Source organism: Onychostoma macrolepis, chromosome 13, assembly GCF_012432095.1.
Source record: "Onychostoma macrolepis isolate SWU-2019 chromosome 13, ASM1243209v1, whole genome shotgun sequence".
Lineage (NCBI taxonomy): Eukaryota > Metazoa > Chordata > Actinopteri > Cypriniformes > Cyprinidae > Onychostoma > Onychostoma macrolepis.
The window spans coordinates 23,367,444-23,389,046 of record NC_081167.1 but is presented as its reverse complement, the minus strand read 5'-3'; the positions used below and the strand labels follow the sequence as shown (position 1 = coordinate 23,389,046).

The window sequence follows — 21,603 nt, the reverse complement described above, 5'->3', positions numbered from 1 at the left end:
CCTTACAAGGCTGCGGTTCTCTCGGTTGGTTGTGCATCTTTTTCTTCCACACTTTTTCCTTCCACTCAACTTTCTGTTAACATGCTTGGATACAGCACTCTGTGAACAGCCGGCTTCTTTGGCAATGAATGTTTGTGGCTTACCCTCCTTGTGAAGGGTGTCAATGATTGTCTTCTGGACAACTGTCAGATCAGCAGTCTTCCCCATGATTGTGTAGCCTAGTGAACCAAACTGAGAGACCATTTTGAAGGCTCAGGAAACCTTTGCAGGTGTTTTGAGTTGATTAGCTGATGTCACCATATTCTAATTTGTTGAGATAGTGAATTGGTGGGTTTTTGTTAAATGTGAGCCAAAATCACCACAATTAAAAGAGCCAAAGACTTAAACTATTTCAGTCTGTGTGCATTGAATTTATTTAATACACGAGTTTCACAATTTGAGTTGAATTACTGAAATAAATGAACTTTTCCACGATATTCTAATTTATTGAGATGCACCTGTATATATAAATACCTTCTTTGCATATAATTTGAGCTAAAGTTAAAAATAAACATCGTTTTCATTAATCCTTAGTCCTTCTGGTATTTACAATAGAAATCATACTTCCTCATTAGCTTACCCCCAGAATAGACGTTGATGTAAATACGGGCAATCCAGTGTTGAAACATGTCTGTCTGACGTCAAAAAGTTAGTCATCTTGCATATTAGTTTTTAATAAAAAAGTCTCCGTGGACTGGAAAGGAAGTTTGGATTTTTGAAAATATGTTTTCATTGTACAAAAAAAAAAAATCACAAAACGATTTTGATCAAATATGACCCAAGACTATAACCACCAAAGACACTGAAGGGAACATATTCCCAGTATTCAGATTTGAAGTCCACCATAGGTTATGGTGGCTGATTCTTAAATTATTATATTAGGTCCCGTCTAATCTATGTGGCTATATTTCTGATATATGGAAGAAAAAGTAAAATCTATGAATTGCAGTTATTCCAAAAAGTTAAGATATTCTGTGACATCTGAGAGGGACAAAAGCAGGGTTTTCTTTATAGCTAGAAAGAAGTGAATTGTAATGGAATAGAATAAAGGATGAAAAATAATCTAGGCCATTTGAGCCCGTGCAAGGCAAAAGTATAGTTCCTCCTTAATGTGTGTGTGAGTGTGTTCCTTGTCACACAAGCTGCCCTCGAAAGTGACGACATTCCAGGAAGTAGTTGTAGCCGCAGGTGGGTGGAGAAAACCAGGGACAGACAGAGAGAAAGAGAGAGAGAGAAGCTACATGACAAATGACTGGTATGAAAGCTGAGACAGTTTATAGAGAGAAAGACTGCACCAGGGGGCAGAGAAACAAACAAAAGGGTTAAACCTGTGTGAGACAGAAACTGAGAGAGAAAGAAAGCAGAGTGTGTGAGAGTGTGAAAGTTTGTTTGTCTCTGGGTCAGAGGACACACCCAGTGTGTGTTTGTGAGTTTGTGCTGCTGTGTACTCACTGTTTCTGCTGCAGTCAGCCAGTGCAGGTGTTCTGTCTGTCTCTCTCTCTCTCTCTCTCTCTCTCTCAGTTCACCTGTCTTTACCTTTACCTGTCTTCTTCTATTATCCTTCCTCTGCCTCGTGATTTTCTTTTCTCTCTTCATGTACATCTGGCTCTGAGCTGCTGTTGTGTATGATTGTCCAGGCCGCAGGTGAAGCCGGGGGCTCGGGTGGATGGTTGTCTGGTGACGGGCTGCTCCATGCCTGCCGTGAGAGGGCCGAGCAGCTGGAGGTGTGTCTGGAGAGAGCACAGGTCAGTCTGGAGGGGTCAAGACAGCAAGCACAGGACGCAGCCATGCAGCACTGCATTGAACAACAACTTCACAACTGCCAGGTGATCTCACACACACATACATATCTGCATTTCAAAGGTCAAGGAAATGTTTTAATATTTGATTTATCTCTGCATGTGTCTTTTAATATATATTGTTCTGATTATAGTTAACTAAAACGGTTACACATTAGAATAGGGAACACATTCACTATTAATTAAGAGTTTTCCCTCAATAAACTGCTAATTTGCTGCTTATTTATTGTTAGTAAGGTTGTCGTTAAGTTTCGGTGTGGAGTAGGATTAAGGGATCTAAACTATAGTCGTGCAGAACAAGGCATTAATATGTGCTTTATAAGTACTATTAAACGACCAGTATGCTAGTAATATGCATGCTAATTGGTCCATAAAATGAAGTGTTACCACTAAAACCATTTGACATCAAATAAAAGTTAACTGAAATAAAATATAAAAACTTCAGCCAAGGCAACATTTCTTTAAATGAATTTACTAAATTAAATAAATAAAAATGACTAAAATCTACTGTCATTTTGAAATAAAAAAATTTAAAATGACAAAACACACACATATATCCTCTGCCTACTGTAGTTGCTGATGCTGACTCAGCAGAACAGGAAGTGCTCAGAGCTGAGATCTGTCACACATTGAGCCTGGTTATATATTTGGCTCTGTTCAAAGTAAACCTGCCATGAGTATTACAGACCAATCTGACACTATCATACTATCTTCTTCTAATGTTTCTGTCTGTAAAAAAGTAGAACTGTTCAGTCCTATAAAACTTCTTTAAACTTCCTTATAAAAATCTGTTCTCTCCTGTATAATCAAGACTTTCTCTTTTTCTTTGTGCCTTGCTCATTCATTGTCTGTCTTTTTCTGCTGTGTTTTTCAACTGTGAACTCTTTTATTGCTTGGAGATCTAAGTGTTTGCCGATGGCAGTAATCGCAGGTCACAAGCTCAGATCTCATGATGTACAATTAAACACAATGCAGTCTTTATGATTGATAGACTGTCAAAATTTATTTTAACTTGGAATTTTGGTTAGACTGAAAATGTATTATTTATTTAGAATAATAGTTACAGTGAGTGTACAACAATACTGATTGGCTGAAATACAATCAGGAGCAAATTAGATTAGATTAGATTGGTTTCAGTGATTATGGAAACAAAACAATTATTTTGTTTTATTGTCTTATTTGATGATGGATAACTGCTTTTGCTCTTAATGCTAAATCACTGCAGGTAAATCTTAGCGCTGGATCGCTAGAGTTAAATGCTTATATTTCTGTATTAAGCATTGGAAATGCAAGTGTACAGTAAGTGAGTGAGTGGGCAGTACTGTACAACATGGCTCGATGAACCAAATAATATTAGTCTGTTATTTACTTTTCGGGTGGAGTGAAGACATATCAATGCCTGCTTCTTTCTTTCCTTTCTCTCTCAGAGAATTTTATTCTCTTTTAAACATGAGCATGTCTGTAAACCCACACAGCATTGTATTTCCGATGCATGAACGTGTCAATGCATCATGAATTTCAACTTCTCTTTTCTTAAGGAAACTGTCTATGCAGATATTTCAGTTACTGAGTGCTCACTTTCATTTAAAGTTATCCGAGGAGAAAGATAGCTTATCTGTCAAGTGCTGATGCAATATTTTTTTCTTCCAGTTCCTTGTAAGTTTCCCATTTAAATCTAATAATTTAGCCTGTCAGATCTTTTTAAGTGTGCCATAAAGCTTAAAAGGAATACAGATGTTTATGCTCTCCTGATTTATTGATCTTGGCATTGAACATTCTGTCTCCTTGTGCTGTTTGGAGGAGGTCATGTGTCTCATTAATGCAGTTAGAGCTGATATCACTGATGAGGTTTACTTTAAGTTAGGTTCATAGCTTCTGCCTGACTAAAGGTGAGGTCATGCTAGACTTTGGGTATGCAAATTTACTTTGGATTCTTTATATTTATACATTTGACGTCATTTTAAAGTGGTTAAACCAGATATGCAGTGTTCTTACCTTTGTGTGTGTGTGTGTAACCCGACTCCTTCATCAAAGATTCAGAGATTCAGCTGAGCTCCAGCACAGTGACCTAGTAAACTGTTATAACTACCACTTAAACACTCCAGCAGCCATCATACGCAGGAATCAATCAGCCTGTTGAAAAATATATCCGATCATTTGTATACATTTGCTTCTGGTCAAGTAGGTGTTAAAGGGATATTTTACCAAAATGTAAATTCTGTTATCATTTACTCATCCTCATGTCATTTCCACCGAGGGGTTAAAAAATGTAAAAAGTAAATGTGACCTTTTTATCACACAATTCAGAATTATGAGCTTATATCTGAATTTTGTCTTTCTTCTCTAAAAATAATTAGAACTGCAAGATATGAATTCTGAATTGTGAAATGCAAACTGCAAACTCAGAATTCTGTGGGGAAAAAAGTCAGAATGGTAAACTGGGAATTGCAAGTAATTAAGCCAGAATTTATATCGTAATTCTGACTTTTTTTCTCAGATTTGCAAGTATATATAAACATAATTGCATAAAAAGTGTGATTAGTTACATATAAACTCAGAATTACAAAACAGGTTTCCATAATAGCCTGCATAACTTACTGTTTTCTGTGGAACACAAAATAAGATATTTTAAAGAATGTTGGTACCAAACAGTTTTGATGACCATTGGCTTCTTTTCTTAAGACACAGAAAGACACATATTCTCAAAACATGAGCGTGAGTAAATAATGAGATGTGAGCCAAATTATGTGCTGTTTGCACTCAGTGTTTGTTGCAGGATGTACAGGTGGACAGACACTGATCGATCCCAATCTAAAGTCTGTGTTGGATTATTAATGAGATTTTTGTTCATATTTGTTTTTCCAAGTACAAGCTTTGTGTGAAATGTGTCAAATGGTGCATTAAACACCTGTCACCTGCCTGTCAGCCCTGCTAGTTCATTCTCTAAGGTGGACTCTGATCTTTATGGTGTTTATTACTTTGATTGATTGTATTTTCTCATTGCATTTTTCATCCATCTAGACAATTCTTGTGGAGATTGAACAGAGAATCTCCAGTCTTCCTGTGTGTGGATTGAAAGAACAGGAGCAACATGAGGCTGAATCGCTCAACACCAAACTCCAGCTGCTAAAGAACAGACTGGTGACGGTTCAATTACAGCTGCAAGAGAGACACGGCGAAGATCAGGTACACACATACACTAATACATCCAGAATTTAGTCTGTTACCAACCAAAAATGTTTTTTTTATGTTGGGGACAGCATAATCCAGGTGTACTTAATGAACAGATTGCATGTAATGACAAAAAGTGATCATTAGCATGCTAATTGCTGCTGATTTTCACATTTGCTGATTCTGAGGTATTAAATCTAGAGGTGTTGCTAGTGAGAGGCTGCAAAGTGCCTGGATTTGAGCTGTGAGAATAGAGCTGTCTGAGGTGTTACTGTATGTTTCGGTCTCTGTCTGTCTGCAGGTGCATGTTGAGAGTCAGCGCCTCCTGCAGGCCAGGTTGACGCGCAGCAGCAGTGTGCAGGAGATGTTGAGTTCTTCCAAAACCAAACTGTTCAGACAGAGCAGCCTTCAACAACAAAGGGTAACACACATTCATAGACACACTTAAAATATTATTTTTTCTAACACAAAATTTGTCTCCCCAGGGTTTAACAATAAGGATCTTATAGTGGGATTCAGTATTTTCACTAGTAGTTTCCACCCTGCCAGTATTTTCACTAACTCTAACATTAACCCAGATTTTATTTTGGGGGGTTGGTAAGATTTTTAATGTTCACCAAGGCTGTTTTTACTTGATCAAAAATACTGTAAAATACAGAACAAAAACAGTAATTATGTGAAATATCACAATTTAAAATACCATGTTTTAATATATTTTAAAATGTAATTTATTCCTGTGATGACACAGCTGAATTTTCAGCAGCCATTACCCAGCAGTCTTCAGTGTCACATGATCCTTCAGAAATCAATATGCTGCTTTGATGCCCAAGAACTTATTTATTATTATTAAATTAAATATTTTTTGGAGGAAACCACTATACATTTAGGATTCTTTTATGAATATAAAGTACAAAAGAGCAGCAGCTTTTGTAACATTATGAATGTCTTCACTGTCTCTTTTGATCAGTTTCATCTATCCTTGCTGAATAAAAGTATTAATTATTTTAAAATAAATCCTACGGACTTTTTGATTTCACATTTATCAAAATAAATTGAAATTAAATAAAATATTTAAAAAATAATGTACTAGTTTTTTAATTAGCAATAAAACTTGGATGTTATAAAGGTACTAACTCCATGACAGCTGTAGTTTCATACACTTCTGCTGGAAAATTATGTCCTAAATTACAAAACATTACTGATTTTTAACCTGTTCTAATGCTTCTAAGACTGTAACATGTCATATCAGTCCATCATTATCGCTGAGACCGGCTCTCTCACTCTCTTTCTTTGTCTGTTTAAGGAACTGGAGCATGGATTGAATGAACAGAGGGATCTAACTAAAGCTATCGCAATTCAAGGCAGCAGAGCCCAAACACAGAGCCAGAGCGCAGATGAACATGCGGGGTATCTAAATACACACCCTTATTTATACAAATATATGCCTAGACTTTGTCATTATATAACACTCCATGATGTCTGCAGGCCCTCGCCAGCAAATGAAGACAAAAGACAGGAAGTAGAGTTAGCAGTCCACGGGAAGTGGACACACCTCTGCAACAGATTGACCAAGACAGCAGAGACCGAGCAAGGTGGAGATAAAGATCAGGATCCATCTGAGGTCTGAACACTCCTGATTTTCTCCAAATGTTTATTTAAAGTTTCCGTTTGCTAATGTTTAATGTGTAGTAAGTTTAATGTGGGAGTTATTTTAAGTAAATGACATTGTAATATTTGTGTGTGTGTGTGTGTGTGTGTGTGTGAACAGATCCTCGCTCCATCTGTGTGTTTGTGGAGTGGAGCTGCTGTTTCTTTCTGTCTCCAAGAGATTCAATCCAACATCTCAAAACTTAAAGAACTGCAAAACTCAGCAGTTACAAAGGTGTCAATAACAAACACACATAACAGGATTACTGTTTATAACATTTTAAAAAGATAGCTTAACATATACTCTCTTTTCAAGATCAGAGTACACATTCAGTCAATACTGTCCAACCCGATAACAAAATATATTTGACTGATCTGTTTGTGTTCCTGTGTGCAGGATCATCAATCTCTGGATGAAGGTCTGTTTGAGATGTTGAGTGGAGTGGATCTCACTCTCAGCTCTCTCACAAACACTCTTATGTTTCAGCCAGCAACCTTAAACACTGACATATTAAACCAACTAGAGCAGCTACAGGTATTCAACCATCCATCAGACCATCTATCTGCCTGTCACTTCATTCATCCATTACTCCTGGTTTCTTCTCTGATTTATAGGGTGTATCTGCAGAGCTGACCTCCTTGGGTGCCATATTGACCTTCCAGGGGTCAGAGGTCATAAAGTTGTTAGGTTCGGGTTCAGCGATATCAGAGACCTCCACTTGTTTTGACCTGCTGATGCAGTGTGTATGCAACATTCAAAAGACTCTCACTGATAAACAGGAGCAGCTAGAGGAACGAATAAAACACACAACTCAGCTGCAGGTCAGACTTTTATCTGCTTATTACCAACACAAAATGATGAGATGTATGTGCAGTCACTTAAAAATTCCCCTGCAGTTTAAGTTACTAGACACACTAATGCCGAGTTCACACTGCATGATTTTCAAAGTCATCGGATCACCGTTCTTTTCACACTGCACGACTATCTGGGGTAGCAGTCAGTTGCTGCTGTGTTCACATTGCATGATGGATCGGCGACAAGAGGTTACACACTGCATGACTTTACAGGAAGAATCGCCGACGACAACTCTGTCTGATCCGCAAACTACAGCCAAACGCACACGAGAATAACGCAAGATCACGCTGATATTATGGTCTGTAAAAAGTCCTCCACGAACACACAATAATCAACAAAGATGACTTCCTTGTTGACAACATACTTCTGCTGGGAAAAATTATATATCCTACACAAATCTAAGTAGGCTACTTGAAAGTGAAACAAATGTTTTGTGCATTTTATAATGAGTTTATTTAAAGTGATAAAAAAGAAAAATGCAATAAATCTTTTGTCCTTTATAGAAGAATATTATTTACAGGAAAAACCCTAAAACCCTTTAATGTTTCATTTTATTTTTTTTATATTATGTGTGTGTGTGTGTGTGTGTGTGTGTGTGTGTGTGTGTAGGCTATATAGGTGCATCTCAAAAAAATTGAAATTTTTGGGGTAACATTTCAAAAAGTGAAACTTTCATATATTCTAGATTCATTACATGTAAAGTAAAACATTTCAAAAGTTTTTTTGTTTTAATTTTGATGATTAGAGCTTACAGCTCATAAAAGTCAAAAATCCAGTATGTCAAAATATTAGAATATTTCCTAAGATCAATCAAAAAAAAGGATTTGCAACACAGAAAGGTTCAAGTTCTTTAAAGTATGTTCATTTATGCACTCAATACTTGGTCGGGGCTCCTTTAGCACAAAAATGACAGCATCAGTGAGGTGTAGCATGGAAGCGATCAGCCTGTGGCACTGCTGAGGCACTATTGAGCCTTCAGCTCGTCTGTATTGTTGGATCGACTGTTTCTCATCTTTCTCTTGAAAATATCCCATAGATTCCATTTGGGGTTCAGGTCAGGCATGTTGGCTGGCCAATCAAGCACAGTAATATCATAGTCAGCAAACCACTTGGAAGTGTTTTTGGCACTGTGGGCAGGTGCTAAAGTCCTGCTGGAAAGGAAATCAGCATCTCCAGAAAGCTTGTCAGCAGATGGAAACATAAGGTGCTCCAAAATCTCCTGGTTGACGGCTGCATTGACTTTGGACTTGATAAAACACAATGGACCAACACCAGCAGACATCACGGCACCCCAAATCATCACTGACTTCGGAAACTTCACACTGGACTTCAAGCAGCTTGGATTCTGTGCCTCTCCAGTCTTCCTCCAGACTCCAGACCTTGATTTCCAAGCGAAATGGAAAATGTACTTTTATCTGAAAAGAGGACTTTGGACCACTGAGCAACAGTCCATTTATTTTTCTCTTTAGCCCAGGTAAGATGCTTCTGACGTTGTTTCTGTTTCAGAAGTGGCTTGGTAGCCCTTTTCCTGAAGAGGACTGAGCGTGGTGACTCTTGATGCACTGACTCCAGCTTCAGTCCACTCCTTGTGAAGCTCTCCCAAGTGTTTGAATCAGCTTTGCTTGACAGTATTCACAAGCTTGCGGTCATCCTTGTTGCTTGTGCACCTTTTCCTACCCAATTTCTTCCTTCCAGTCAACTTTGCATTTAATATGCTTTGATACAGCACTCTGTGAACAGCCACACCTTTCAGTAATGACCCTCTGTAGTCTCGCGTAGCCAGACCTTCAGACTGAAGGCTGAAGGTCTGGAATCTATGGCAGCTTTCATTGGCCAAGGCCCGCCCATGAGGCCGTTTGAGCGACATGTCAAATAACCAATCACAGTTTGTTTCGTTCAGCGTCACGTTTTGGGGTGTGGAAATGTCGCCACAATAACAGACCAGTGTGTGAAACTCTCGGACGTATTTTAAAGATTCTGTGCCGTGAACTTTAAATATTTCACATACTTTTGAAAATACAGCGTTTATTTATTATCCAATGACGACTTTGAAACTCCTGAAGTGTTTCCACTTTTGTGTGCCATATGCATCAGACGTTTAGCCCACGTTCCATGGGCTAAACGTCTGAGGCTGAGGCTGAGACTAGACACTCTGTGACTTACCCTCTTTATGCAGGGTATTGTCTTCTGGACCATTGCCAAGTCAGCAGTCTTCCCCATTATTGTGGTTTCAAAGAATAAGAGATACCCAGAATTTATACTGTAGGGATGGTCATTTATTGAAACTCGAATGTAAATATTCTAATATTCTGAGATACTGGATTTTTTACTTTCATGAGCTGTAAGCTCTAATCATTGAAATTAAAACAAAAATTTTTTTGAAATGTTTTACTTTACATGTAATGAATCTAAAATATATGAAAGTTTCACTTTTTGAAATAAGTTACAAGACAAAAAATGAACTTTTTCACGATATTCTAATTTTTTGAGATGCACCTGTATAGATATATAGGCTAGGCAATACATCTATATATATAGGCTATATATAGCCTACATATCTTCTTGTTCTGTATATTCTATTGCAAAAATGTACTGATATTGCCACGTTGTTTGTATTGCTCAATAAAAAAGAAAGAACAAAAAAGTCCTCCCCGAACTTCCCGCTGCCCTGTATCTTGCTCTCTCATGGGCTGTAGGTCATTGGCGATTCTCTCAGATCGCGTCTTTGATAATTCACACTGCGTGACTGTCACTCGCGTGAACGAGCACCGATTTGCCTCCGATTTCGGGTATTGTCGGCGATTTATCAAAACTTGTCGGCGAGTGAAGAATCGGGCTAAAATCGTGCAGTGTGAACTTGGCATAAATCGTTCAGAAAATGTATGCTTATGTGTTTACAGTGCTATGTGTCAGCAGTTACATTTTGGGCATGTTTTAACACCTTCATAACTGTCACAAATACTCAAACTTGTTTGTTATGAAAAAACTTGTAATGTCATTGTGAAATAATGTTCTCTTCAGTCTCATGTTTAATCCCATAATTCTATCTCTGCATTTAAAATTAGTATTTAAGATCTACTCTTTTGTAGGCTACTTTTATTTGGACCTCTTTTATCAAGCTTGACTCATTTGTAATATTTCCTTGTGTGTCAAACCCTGCAGAAGAGAGTGAAAGATCTGCATGACTCATTACTAACTAATACAACAATCCTTCACCCTACAACTAACGGAGAAACCCACTATGACCTTCACACACAGCTGCAGGTAAGCACGTACACGAGCCTGTGAATAACACAGCTTGTAACACATCAGGATGAGTGTGTGAAGATTAAACACTACTGAAGAAATAACACACTTCAACATATCTGCAAGAAAAAATACTTCAGTGTACATTTGCTGACTTCGGTGTCACTTCACCTCTCTGCATTTTATAAGTTATAAGTTTCCTCTGAAAACCACTCATAATGCTAGCCAGGGTTTCTTGTACCAGAAACAGTTTTTCTTATTAGTTTTTATCCACTCATTTGATTGGAAAAGCATAATTTCAATGCATAATGTGCAGTATAACAGCATTAGGTGTTCACTGTGCTTAAATTCTAAGATTTTGACCTTTCTGTATTTGTGATTCCATGTGAAGGCCATCGCTGGATGGAAACAGGAAGTGGAGCAGAATGAGAGAAAGCTGGCAGAACTTAAAGAGGAGACAGAGAGTCAAGATCAGCCCTCGTACCTCACACAGCAGATCAGCACACTGGAGGTATGGAGGATGTGCAGCATTAAGAGTATACTATAAAATGCATTTTAAATTGCAATTCAAATTCTGGTAGCAAGCATGGTACGTAATTGTAAATAAAGTCCAAATTTACACAAAATAATAAAATATATACACTACCGCTCAAAAGATTGGGATGAGTAAAGTTTTTTTTTTTTTTTTGAAAGAAATTAATACTTTTATTATATTTAGAAAGGACACATTAAATTGATCAAAAGTACCATTTATTGGTGCCATTACAACATCATTATGCAGCACAATTGATAAAGATAACAAATGTTTCTTGGAGAAACTGGAGAAAATTCAGCTTTGCCATCACAGGAGTAAATTACATTTTAAATTGTGATATACACTCTCTGTAGGCGGAATTTGAGAGTGTTTGGAGTGATCTAGAGCAGCGCTGTGGAGTTGTGCAGTGCAGTCTAGATGAGCAGAAGATGAGTGAAAAAATACTGAAGGGTCTGCAGATGCTCCTGACGATTGGAGGAGAGAAACTCACCTGCACCTCTAAGCTGGAGCTCAGGAATCCAGCACAAATACAGACACACCTCAACACACACACGGTAAACATCTCACACACCTTCAAACAGCCTAGCTAAATACACACACACATGTTAATCAGCTGCACAAATACAAAAAAAACCAAAACAAATATACATTACATCACACATGAATCATGCACATTATAGCACCATTACAGGTCCTGCAATCTCTCATTCACCTCCCTAACTTTGTAAATCTATAGGCGTTTTTCCTGTCTCTGGGTGCCCACCTGAGGAGACTGCAGCAACTGAGTGTGCGGATGCCAGACAGCGCCTCCTGTGGCTGGGAGACTGAAGTGTCTGAGGTTGAAGGTCAAGTGTCCAGTGTCCTGCAGCAGGCTCAGGCTGTCGGCACAGTGCTGCACTCAGCACTGCAGGTACGAGAGCGAAAAAATCAAGAGTTTTTCTTTATTGAAAGCTGCATTAGCCAAGAAGATACAAGAATGGAAAAGGGGTTGATGTATAAATAAAAGAACAAACGAATGGGATTGATGAGTGCGTGAATAAATTAACTTGTAGACTGTATGACCGACAGCAGATTTTATATATTTTTAGTTAATACTCCTCTGCCCTTGATAAGCACTTTGATGCATTTCAGGTTTGCACTCAATGCGATGAAAATCAGTCCTGGTTAGAAACGCTTCTGCAAAGGTTAGAGACTCAACTTCCCATAACACCTCTGCAGGACCAAACTGAGGAGCAGCTCAGCGAGAATATTTCTGTCTATCAGGTAATGGTTTAGACTTATACATAGTGAACTGACACACATGTATATGTATTTTTGAAGATCCTTAAATTCTTCTTGTTGTTTGTGATAGAGTGTGCTGGCAGCTCTGAAGAAGAATAGAGCTCGGATCAGTCTGGTTCTGGATGAGGGCCGCAGACAGCAGGAGCAGATTTCTAATAGTGATGTGGGTGTACCTATACGCATAGTGGGTGTGTCTACAGCAAGACTGGAACAGCGATTGGGTGCACTTCAGAGGAGGGTGGAGCAAGGACTACACTCCACCCTCCATTTTAAGAAGTTTGGGAACAGGTAAAAATGCATGATGTGGGTAAAATTAAGCCAGCCAGCATTTTCACTCTGAAAGAATTCTTGCCATTTCATTATACAATATGCAGAATTCTATGCTATCTCAGTCTTTTAAAATCTAAATATTTTGAGCCATATGTATTCACTCAATTGTGGCTCAAATTATGTTTATTAAGGGAGAGTTGTGTAGAAAGACTGAGAGACGGAAATTTACACAAAGGAAAAATATAAAGAATTACCACTACACTTTTTTCCAGGTACCAAAGCGATTCAGAGGCTCTGAATGAGTGGATGCGACAAGCCAGAGAACGCCTGCATGCATGGAGAGATCACATAACCACAGCTGAACAGGAAGTGGACGCCCTCTCCCATTTTCAGCACTTCACAGTCAGTCAACCAGTGATTCTAATCATTTGCTTTTAGTTTAGATTATTTTTAAAATAAGATAATTAAAAACTTGATGATAGTTACAGAAGCTACATAAACCCTGTTGAAAAAAACAGCATATGCTGGTTAGGTATGTTTTGAAGCATGGCAGCTTGTTTTGAGCTGGTTTAAGCTGGTCCTTAGTTGGTCATGAGCTGGTTTAAACTGGTCCTGAGCTGGTTATGAGCTGGTCCCGAGCAGGAGCTAGTTGCTGACCAGCACATGACCAGTTTAAACCAGCTCATGACTGGTTACCATGCTTCACAACATACCTAACCAGCATATGCTGGTTTTTCAACAGAGAAACCTTCTTTTATGCAAGTTAAATTAATATTAATTTGAATTAATGAAAATAATTTGATAAGTTTAGTTTTAACGATTACAACACTGGTTATATTAGGACATTTTTATATCTGTGATGTTTTCGACACAGGAGTTCATGAAGGAGCTAGAGGAGAAATCGGCCCTAAAGGCATCAGTGATCAGTTCTGGATCTTTGATCCTGTTGCTCAATGAAAGAGAGCACAACTTTGAGACACAAAAGATCATCAGAACCACCAGTGCTCCAAGAACCTCCACTCCCTATGGAAATACAACAACCTCTGAAGACCTACAGCCAAGTGAAACTAGCAACCGGACCTCCGTTGTCCTAGATAACAACCCTGAAGACTCCTCGTCTTTAGATGTCACCTTACCTTCAGAAACCAATGTTTCCTCTATTCAAAACATCTTCTCAGAAGAAAATCCTTCTACCACGGAAGAATCAGATGGAAAGTTCACAAAAGAAGGTGTTATCTTTGAGGAACCAACTTCATCTGTATTCGATTTATCTGTAAAACAAGAGATGGTTCTGTCCCCAGTTCTTCTGACTCTACAGTCCCAGCTGTCTCAGGTGGAGCAAGACTGGGTGGAAATACAGACAACCATTCCTGCCATCCAACAGGGACTGCATCAGGTATATTTTACTCCATTACTAACTACATCCTGGATGGTTGGAAATAAAGACCTGTCAGTTTCATGTTCTTCTGTTTGGAGCATTGTCTCTCTGAAGGAGAACATCATGTATACAATTTATCATGGAGGTCAGGCAGCCATCCAGGCATGATTTCCTGTATTACTTGGAAGTTGATGAAATCTTTGAGGAATAGAGTCTGTCCTTTTTATTATCCATTATCAGGCCTCTCTTTCCTGTTCTCGTCCCCTTTTCTTCTTTGATTACATGTGTCACCCCTCACCCGGCTCCACTGTTTCCTTTCTTCTCTATTCTCTCCACCTCTGTCTATCACTTTCATCTTTCTTTATGCCCATTTCTCTGTTCTCTCTCGCTCTCTCTCTCTCAGAGTGTGGTGGAGTGCCTGTCTCCTGAAGGACTGCTGGCTGATGTGTGTGGCTGGATTACAGGTGCTGAGAGCAGGTTACAGGCGGCTGAACGAGAGGGTCACAACATCTGTACTGCTGCAGAGTTCACACACCTGCTCAGAACATATCAGGTACCTTGCTTGCATTTTATCTCTCTATCAATTAAAAAATAAAATAATTATCTTCGATTTGGATTTTATTTTATCCAAAATTAAACAACAGTGCAAAATAACAGATTATTATTTTTCTTAATAATTAATAACGTAAAAATAACTAATTGTAAAGAAATCAGCAAATATATGTGAATAAAATAATTATAAAAGTAACTCAAATCTGCGAGTAATTTACTCAGTTATAGTAAAATAAATAGTATAAAGTACAAATATAACAAAAATGAAGACATTACAAATTTAGTAATAATTGAACAGTTCTTTTCTCTTTCATTACATTTTCAATTTATTGTGGTTTATTAGGGTTAAAACCAAATGTTTGCCTTAAAAACAGAGCAAAAGAGTTGTATAAAGTAAGAAAAACTATTGAATTAAAATAAAATATAATGCAGAGTACACTTAGAAAGCTTAGATAAATAACACAAAGGAAAACAGTATGAAAATAACCAAAGAAAAAAACGTGCCAGTGTAATTAACTCTCTTTCTTTTCTCTTTCAATTTCAGTTTGTGCTTTACTGGCTTGACACAACTGTAAATTTGCATTGCCAAAATGTTTGAAGCTTAGCTGCATGAAATTAAAAAGTGTGAAGTACAAAGTAAAGCTTAGAAAGTAACATTCAGCAGATACAAAAAAAAAATCACTTTCTCTCTCTCTCTATTTCACTCTTACACTCTAAAAAATGCTGGGTTAAATATGGACAAACCCAGTGATTGGGTTGTTTTGACCCAGCGGTTGGGTTACTAACCAGAAGGTTACTGTTGGTTGAAAACAACCCAATCGCTGGGTTTGTCCATATTTAACCCAGCATTTTTTAGAGTGTACTTTTCTTTTTCCCTATATAATAAATCTCTATAACACTTTACAGACTTTTTTGACAGAACACAATTTTATTGAATTTACTGATGGTGAAGTAGTTTTTCTGCAAATTAAAACATTTGTTTTGGTCGTTCCTGTCTCTTCTTCTCTTTCTGTCTAGGGGATGAAGACAGAGATGGCATGTAAGCAGATGTCTGTTGACTTTATTAATCAGTGTGAGCTGAAGCAGGTCGGTTTTGACTCTCACACCAGCAGGTGCAAACACACTGCATTTGCTGAAAATCTGGGACACGCCAATCTGCACTGGAAAACTCTACAGGCTCACCTGAACACACTGGTGAGTTTATTATTATTATTTATTATTATTCCGCTAACCGGTTCACATTAACATTGTTTGGATTGTACTTCTCAGATCCAACATGCTGAAGATGAGGTGAGGATGTGTGCAGAGCGAGATAACAAACTACAAATCCTACAGCGCTGGGTCAAAGGTCAAAAACAATGGATGCGATTGGCTGAAAGACCCATCAGTCGCTCATTTGCTGAGAGGAACCTGAAGGATTGTGAAGTGAGTCGCTGATATTTTCTGGTTGTGGTAACTAATTATGTTGATGCTCTCCTACTTTAAAAGCATTTTCTTTTTATCTGAATGTGTTTATATTACATTTGAGAGGAACTTACTTGTCTTTCTTTCATTCTCAGGAGCTGGGGGAAAAGTTGAAGTCTAAATTCTCAGAACTTGCTAAGCTGAAGAAGAGGAGACTTACCACTGATGAAGAGGACAGGGATAAAGACTTCCTCTCAAAAGCTCACAATCTTTCACAATCTTTGACTGACCTCTCTCAACAGGTATGGAGGCAAAAACTTGTTCCTGTGGACTAAAACAAAACCAACAAATATTTATAAACACTCTTGAGTGTGTTTAATTAGGAAGTTAATAATAAATGTTCATTTTCTAGAGTACAGCCCTTGGGGAGACCTTGAAAGAGCTGTGTAAGGTGTGGTCTCAGTTTGAAAGTGGGAGGAGTCTGACAGTTTTAAACTCTATGAGGATCTACCAATCACTAGAGTACTGCCACGCCCCTCTGCCCTCCCTCTCTGCCCTCCAGAACAACATTGATAAGATACAGGTGCTGTTAATCAACCACATTATTTTTTTATTCCCAAGCTATTTCTGATTGGTCACAGTATGACATATTTTAGGTTAAAGCTAGAAGGGATACGAATGGCGCTACTGGGCGTGCGCACCTCAATACAGCATAATTTTTGTCGCACTGTACAACAATAATTGCTATTTTTTCATTATTGTAAGGGGTAGGTTTAGACGTTAATAAAACACAATCTAATAGATAGAAAATAAATTTCATTGTTCGTTTCCGGTCGGAGCTGTATCCCTTCTAGCCACAACCCATATTTTATTGAATTTAAATATGTGATTACATATTATTGCATTTTTTTAAAAATATATCAAATTTGTTAACTTAAAAATAAACCTTTGGCTTGACAGAGATATGTATTATAATGTTTATTCACAAATGATATCTGCAGGTCTTAAAAGCAGAGACAAAGGAGATTGACAGCCAGTGGGAGGATCTTACGAAGACAACAGCAATTCTTATTGGTGGAATTAGCCCAGACTCTGCCCAGGTGTTATTGGAGCATATAGAAAAAGAAAAAGCAAGGTTAGACTTCACACATACCAGCAAAGCAATCCGAATGTGTATGTAAATGTTCAAGCTCCTACCCGTGTCACCCTGTAGGTGGTCAGAGGTGAAGGAAAAGGTCACACACACCTTGCAGAGGTCACACAGTCTTCTGAAAGTGTGGCAGAGATACTCTGATGTGAGACGTTCCTGCTCAGAGCAGCTCCAACATCTCAAAGAGCAGCTCAACACACACACCAAAACACCCGCTGACAATAAACAACTCACTCACAGCATCGCAGAGCTGAAGACTGTGAGTACAATGCACAGACACAGATGTCCACAGATAACCATCTATTTAAACACACACTCTTAAGTGGGGTCCAGACCACAATGAAAATCTGGGATTTTTTAAAGTCAGACGAGTTATGATGTAAAAGGAAGAGGAAATTATTATGCACTATTTCTAGATAAGTAATAAAACAGGCAATATGTTACAATATAATATTACTTTTAATTATTTGATTAATGACCTATAAATAGTGCAGAATCATGTCAGGATCTATTAAAAAAAAATATATATATATAATATAAGTATTAAGAAAAAATGCAAAACACTTTTGGACTCCATTACAATATATGTCACAGACTGTGTTATTGTCCTTATTTCCTTCTTTTAGGTATTACAGAAATGCTCAGAGACTCTACAGACTGATTTGAATGAAGTTCTTGAAGTATCTAAGGATCTGATTGAACAGATGGATGATGAGGATGCTGTTTTCATCAAATCAGAATGCCGTTTGTTAACACGTGGTTACCTGCAGTTAGAACAGACTCTGAAAGGAAGAATTGAACACATGCAGGTAAGACTTACGCACATTATGTGTGTTAATGAACATGGAAGTGTTTGAAGTATGTACTCTCTCTCATTTCATTCAAAACTCATCTGTTGTTATTTTTTCTGCATACTATGTCCATGGTCTGTCAAGTTTCAAAAAGAAAAAACCCCCCACAATAATAGCACCATTAAGTATCATAATAGTAGTCTGCAATGATCACAGCTTTTTTGACTGTAATTCAAAATATGCATATCTGTTCAGGAGGACCTTGTGCAATTTCAAGAATTTGAAAGGTTATTCCAGTCTCTCGAAACACAATTACAGCAGTGGGAAAGCAAGCAACGGATAGACAGCGAACTCACAGATATATCTCAGGTGATAAACACGCACATGCATAACTCACTCACATCATTTTATTGAAGAAATCCCCATTATTAATAGTTTCTGTATTTCCTTGTTTACAGTCAGGTCTGATGGAGATCAGTTCTCTCTCTCCTGATCTGGATCTGATAAACACACTCAGCTACAGGCTGACGCTCAGTGACCCCGTGACACAGAGGCTTCAGCACCTCAACAGGAAGTGGGCACAGGCCTCCGCACATGCTCAGGAGAAATGCAGGTGACTGGCACTTACAATCTGATCACCTGAGAAAGATACTAATATCAGATTCAACACAAAGCATATTACATTTTTATGTGTATATTGTGTGTTTAGTGAGTTGCAGGCAGCCTCTCTCCAGCAGCAGAGCTTTGAGCAGAGATGTGAGAGCTGGCTGGCTTTCCTACAGCGCATGGAGGACAGTTTGGCTGTAGAAATCGCATCGACTTACCCTGGACTGAGAGAACAACAACGAACGCACCAAGTACAACAGTCGACACACCCATAAACGCAACACATATGGATCATATAGATCCCATAAAAATCTACCCTTTTCTCTCCTTTTCTTCTAGTGTTTTCAGGCTGAGTTGTCTTTAGGCCATCAGATCCTTCACTCTGTGATCAGTGAATCTCTCCTCCTGCTGCAGAAGGGAGATGTGGAGGACAGGTGACGATTCTCAACATGTTTTTTTATCTCTGTTTTGTATGATTGCTTGTGACATACAATATCATTCAGAAGTTTGGGGTCAGCATGATTTTTTTAAGAAATCACAACTTTAATTCAGGAAGGATGCATTAAATTGCTTAAAAGTGACAGTAAAAACATGTATAATGTTAAAAACAGGGTGCAACTTGTCACCTTCGCGAAATTGCCACCTGAAATAGGTCATTCACCTGAATCGTAGATCTGTAAAAAGAGGGGGTGTTAGTTTGGTTTGTCACCTTTTTCACCCGACGAGTTTGCACCCCTGAAAAAAAGATTGTTTTTTTTTCTTCAAATAAATGTTCTTATGAACTTTCTATTCATCAAAGAATTCTGAAAAAAAAAAATGTTTCATGATTTTCACGAAAACATTATGCAGCACAACAGTTTTCAATATTGATAACAGTAAGAAATGTTTCTTGAGCACCAAATCAGCATATTAGTATGATTTCTGAAGGATCGTGTGACGCTGAAGACTGAGTAATGATGCTGAAAATTCAGCTTTGCCATTACAGAAATAAATTACATTTTAAAATATATTAAAATACAAAAGAGTTGTTTAAAATTGTAATAATATTTCACAATATTACTGTTTTTTGATCAAATAAATGCAGCCTTAGGGAGCATAAGAGACTTCTTTCAAAAACATTAAGGAAATTGTACTGACCTCAAACTTTTGAAACATAGTGTAATAAAGTATTTTTATCATTTTGTCATAAAATGTCCTACTTTTATAAATATTAAGTTGATACTTGTAAGCTTTATATTTGGAATTCAACATGGGATTTGTAGTTTTACTAACCACCTTGCCTGTGCCCTCAGGAGTGATTTCCTGTTAAAACTGGCACAGCTAAGAGAGCACTGGCAGGGGGCGGTGCAGAGAGCAGCTCAACGGCGCGCTCTAGTGGAAGGGCTCATACAGCACTGGCAGCTTTATACACACACAATGCAGAAACTCCGCAAACTCCTCACACTCTCACACACACTCTTGTCGCCTGCTGGTCCCACACACTGTAGTGTCCTGCAGTTGCGCCTCTTGCTGGAAGATCTGAAGGTAACAAGATGATTTTCAAATATCATTATCATATGTATATATATATATATATATATATTGAATATATAATGAATATATTGTACAAGTCACAGTTTCTTACTCTCACCAAGGCTGCATTTATTTGATTAAAATACTTTAAAAACAGTAGCCTACTATTGTAAAATATTATTATAATTTAAAATAGATTTCTGTTTTAATACATTTTAAGATGTGATTTATTCCTATGATGGCAAAACTGTATTTTCAGCAGTCATCGCTCCAGTCTTCAGTGTCACATGATCATTCAGAAGTTATTGTAATATGCTGATTTGGTGCTAAAAACAACATTTATTATTATCAATGTTGAAAACAGAATTGTGCTGCTTATTCTTTTTGTGGAAACTGTGAATTTGGAATTGAAAGTTCAAAAGAACAACATTTATTGAAATAGAAACCTTTTGTAAGATTATAAATGTTTTTACTGCCACTTTGATCTTTGCTGAATAAAAATATTAATATGTTTAAATCTTACTCATCCCAAACTTTTATACACACCTAAAATAATTGCATATACATTTCTATATGTTCAAATTTGCAGTTATCTCTTCTGGTAGTACATGTCAAACACTTATTGGCCTAGAAATATTTAGAAATAATTATTATTCATTGTGAATAATATATTTTCTTTGTTTTTGATTAACTACTTGATTTATTCTATATTTACACTTTATAATGTATTCTATTGACACCTAGCTTGAAATTGTTAGTGACAAAAGAGTCAGTTTGTTTGTTTCACCATTTCTCCCTCTCTCTTTTTTGTCTGTCCCCTTCACTCTCACCCTCCTCTCTCTCTCTCTCTCTCTCTCTCTCTGTCCCTGTAAAGAGAACAGAGCTGTTGTTTCAAAGGTCAGTCTCTGCATATCTGTGTGTGATGGAGGTAGGCAGGCAGCTGTTCTCCGTGAGTGACACACAGACGCAAATGCAGCTGCAGACAGACCTGGCAGCCCTGCAGGAGGACTGGGAGCAATGCCAGTGCATGCTGGGAAAGAGAAAGACTCTCACATCTGACATCATAAAGGTAAGATGGATTGATTGGGTTTGAAATGGGACCTTTGAATGAACTAACTCTTGTGTTTTATTGCTTAGCTCTGTTGCATTTACAAGGTAAACTTGTGATGATGATGATGATAATGTCACAATATTTATCCTTATCCTTATGTTGAAGGTCAAAGGTCACATGGGAAATCCATAAAGCTATGTAGTGTGTTAGGCTTTTTTCTAAAACAGGATTCTCATGATAGCGTGGAAGCATTAGGCAATTTTAAAATTGCGACTTCTAAAACTGGGAAATTAATTGTTAAAAAGTCAGGGAAAT

General features: G+C 37.7%; 1 protein-coding gene across 13 annotated transcripts in view; it reads left to right on the top strand.

The window, feature by feature from the left end:
* The window catches only part of syne2b (spectrin repeat containing, nuclear envelope 2b), a 109,597-nt gene that overhangs the window by 67,179 nt on the left and 20,815 nt on the right, over window positions 1–21,603 (top strand). For 12 of the 13 annotated variants that reach the window (XM_058795762.1, XM_058795764.1, XM_058795769.1 and 9 more), the window contains 30 exons: window positions 1,677–1,865; window positions 4,860–5,024; window positions 5,311–5,430; window positions 6,313–6,416; window positions 6,495–6,630; window positions 6,778–6,891; window positions 7,054–7,191; window positions 7,272–7,478; window positions 10,675–10,776; window positions 11,150–11,269; window positions 11,647–11,847; window positions 12,030–12,203; window positions 12,425–12,556; window positions 12,645–12,862; window positions 13,117–13,246; window positions 13,719–14,240; window positions 14,626–14,775; window positions 15,792–15,968; window positions 16,044–16,199; window positions 16,334–16,480; window positions 16,591–16,761; window positions 17,180–17,313; window positions 17,392–17,587; window positions 17,955–18,137; window positions 18,375–18,488; window positions 18,578–18,732; window positions 18,829–18,976; window positions 19,065–19,159; window positions 20,018–20,249; window positions 21,112–21,306. In XM_058795762.1, the coding sequence (XP_058651745.1) occupies window positions 1,677–1,865; window positions 4,860–5,024; window positions 5,311–5,430; window positions 6,313–6,416; window positions 6,495–6,630; window positions 6,778–6,891; window positions 7,054–7,191; window positions 7,272–7,478; window positions 10,675–10,776; window positions 11,150–11,269; window positions 11,647–11,847; window positions 12,030–12,203; window positions 12,425–12,556; window positions 12,645–12,862; window positions 13,117–13,246; window positions 13,719–14,240; window positions 14,626–14,775; window positions 15,792–15,968; window positions 16,044–16,199; window positions 16,334–16,480; window positions 16,591–16,761; window positions 17,180–17,313; window positions 17,392–17,587; window positions 17,955–18,137; window positions 18,375–18,488; window positions 18,578–18,732; window positions 18,829–18,976; window positions 19,065–19,159; window positions 20,018–20,249; window positions 21,112–21,306 (5,025 nt within the window). The remainder of the gene's footprint in view (window positions 1–1,676; window positions 1,866–4,859; window positions 5,025–5,310; window positions 5,431–6,312; window positions 6,417–6,494; window positions 6,631–6,777; window positions 6,892–7,053; window positions 7,192–7,271; window positions 7,479–10,674; window positions 10,777–11,149; window positions 11,270–11,646; window positions 11,848–12,029; window positions 12,204–12,424; window positions 12,557–12,644; window positions 12,863–13,116; window positions 13,247–13,718; window positions 14,241–14,625; window positions 14,776–15,791; window positions 15,969–16,043; window positions 16,200–16,333; window positions 16,481–16,590; window positions 16,762–17,179; window positions 17,314–17,391; window positions 17,588–17,954; window positions 18,138–18,374; window positions 18,489–18,577; window positions 18,733–18,828; window positions 18,977–19,064; window positions 19,160–20,017; window positions 20,250–21,111; window positions 21,307–21,603) is intronic. The other variant, XM_058795763.1, reaches the window with a different exon arrangement.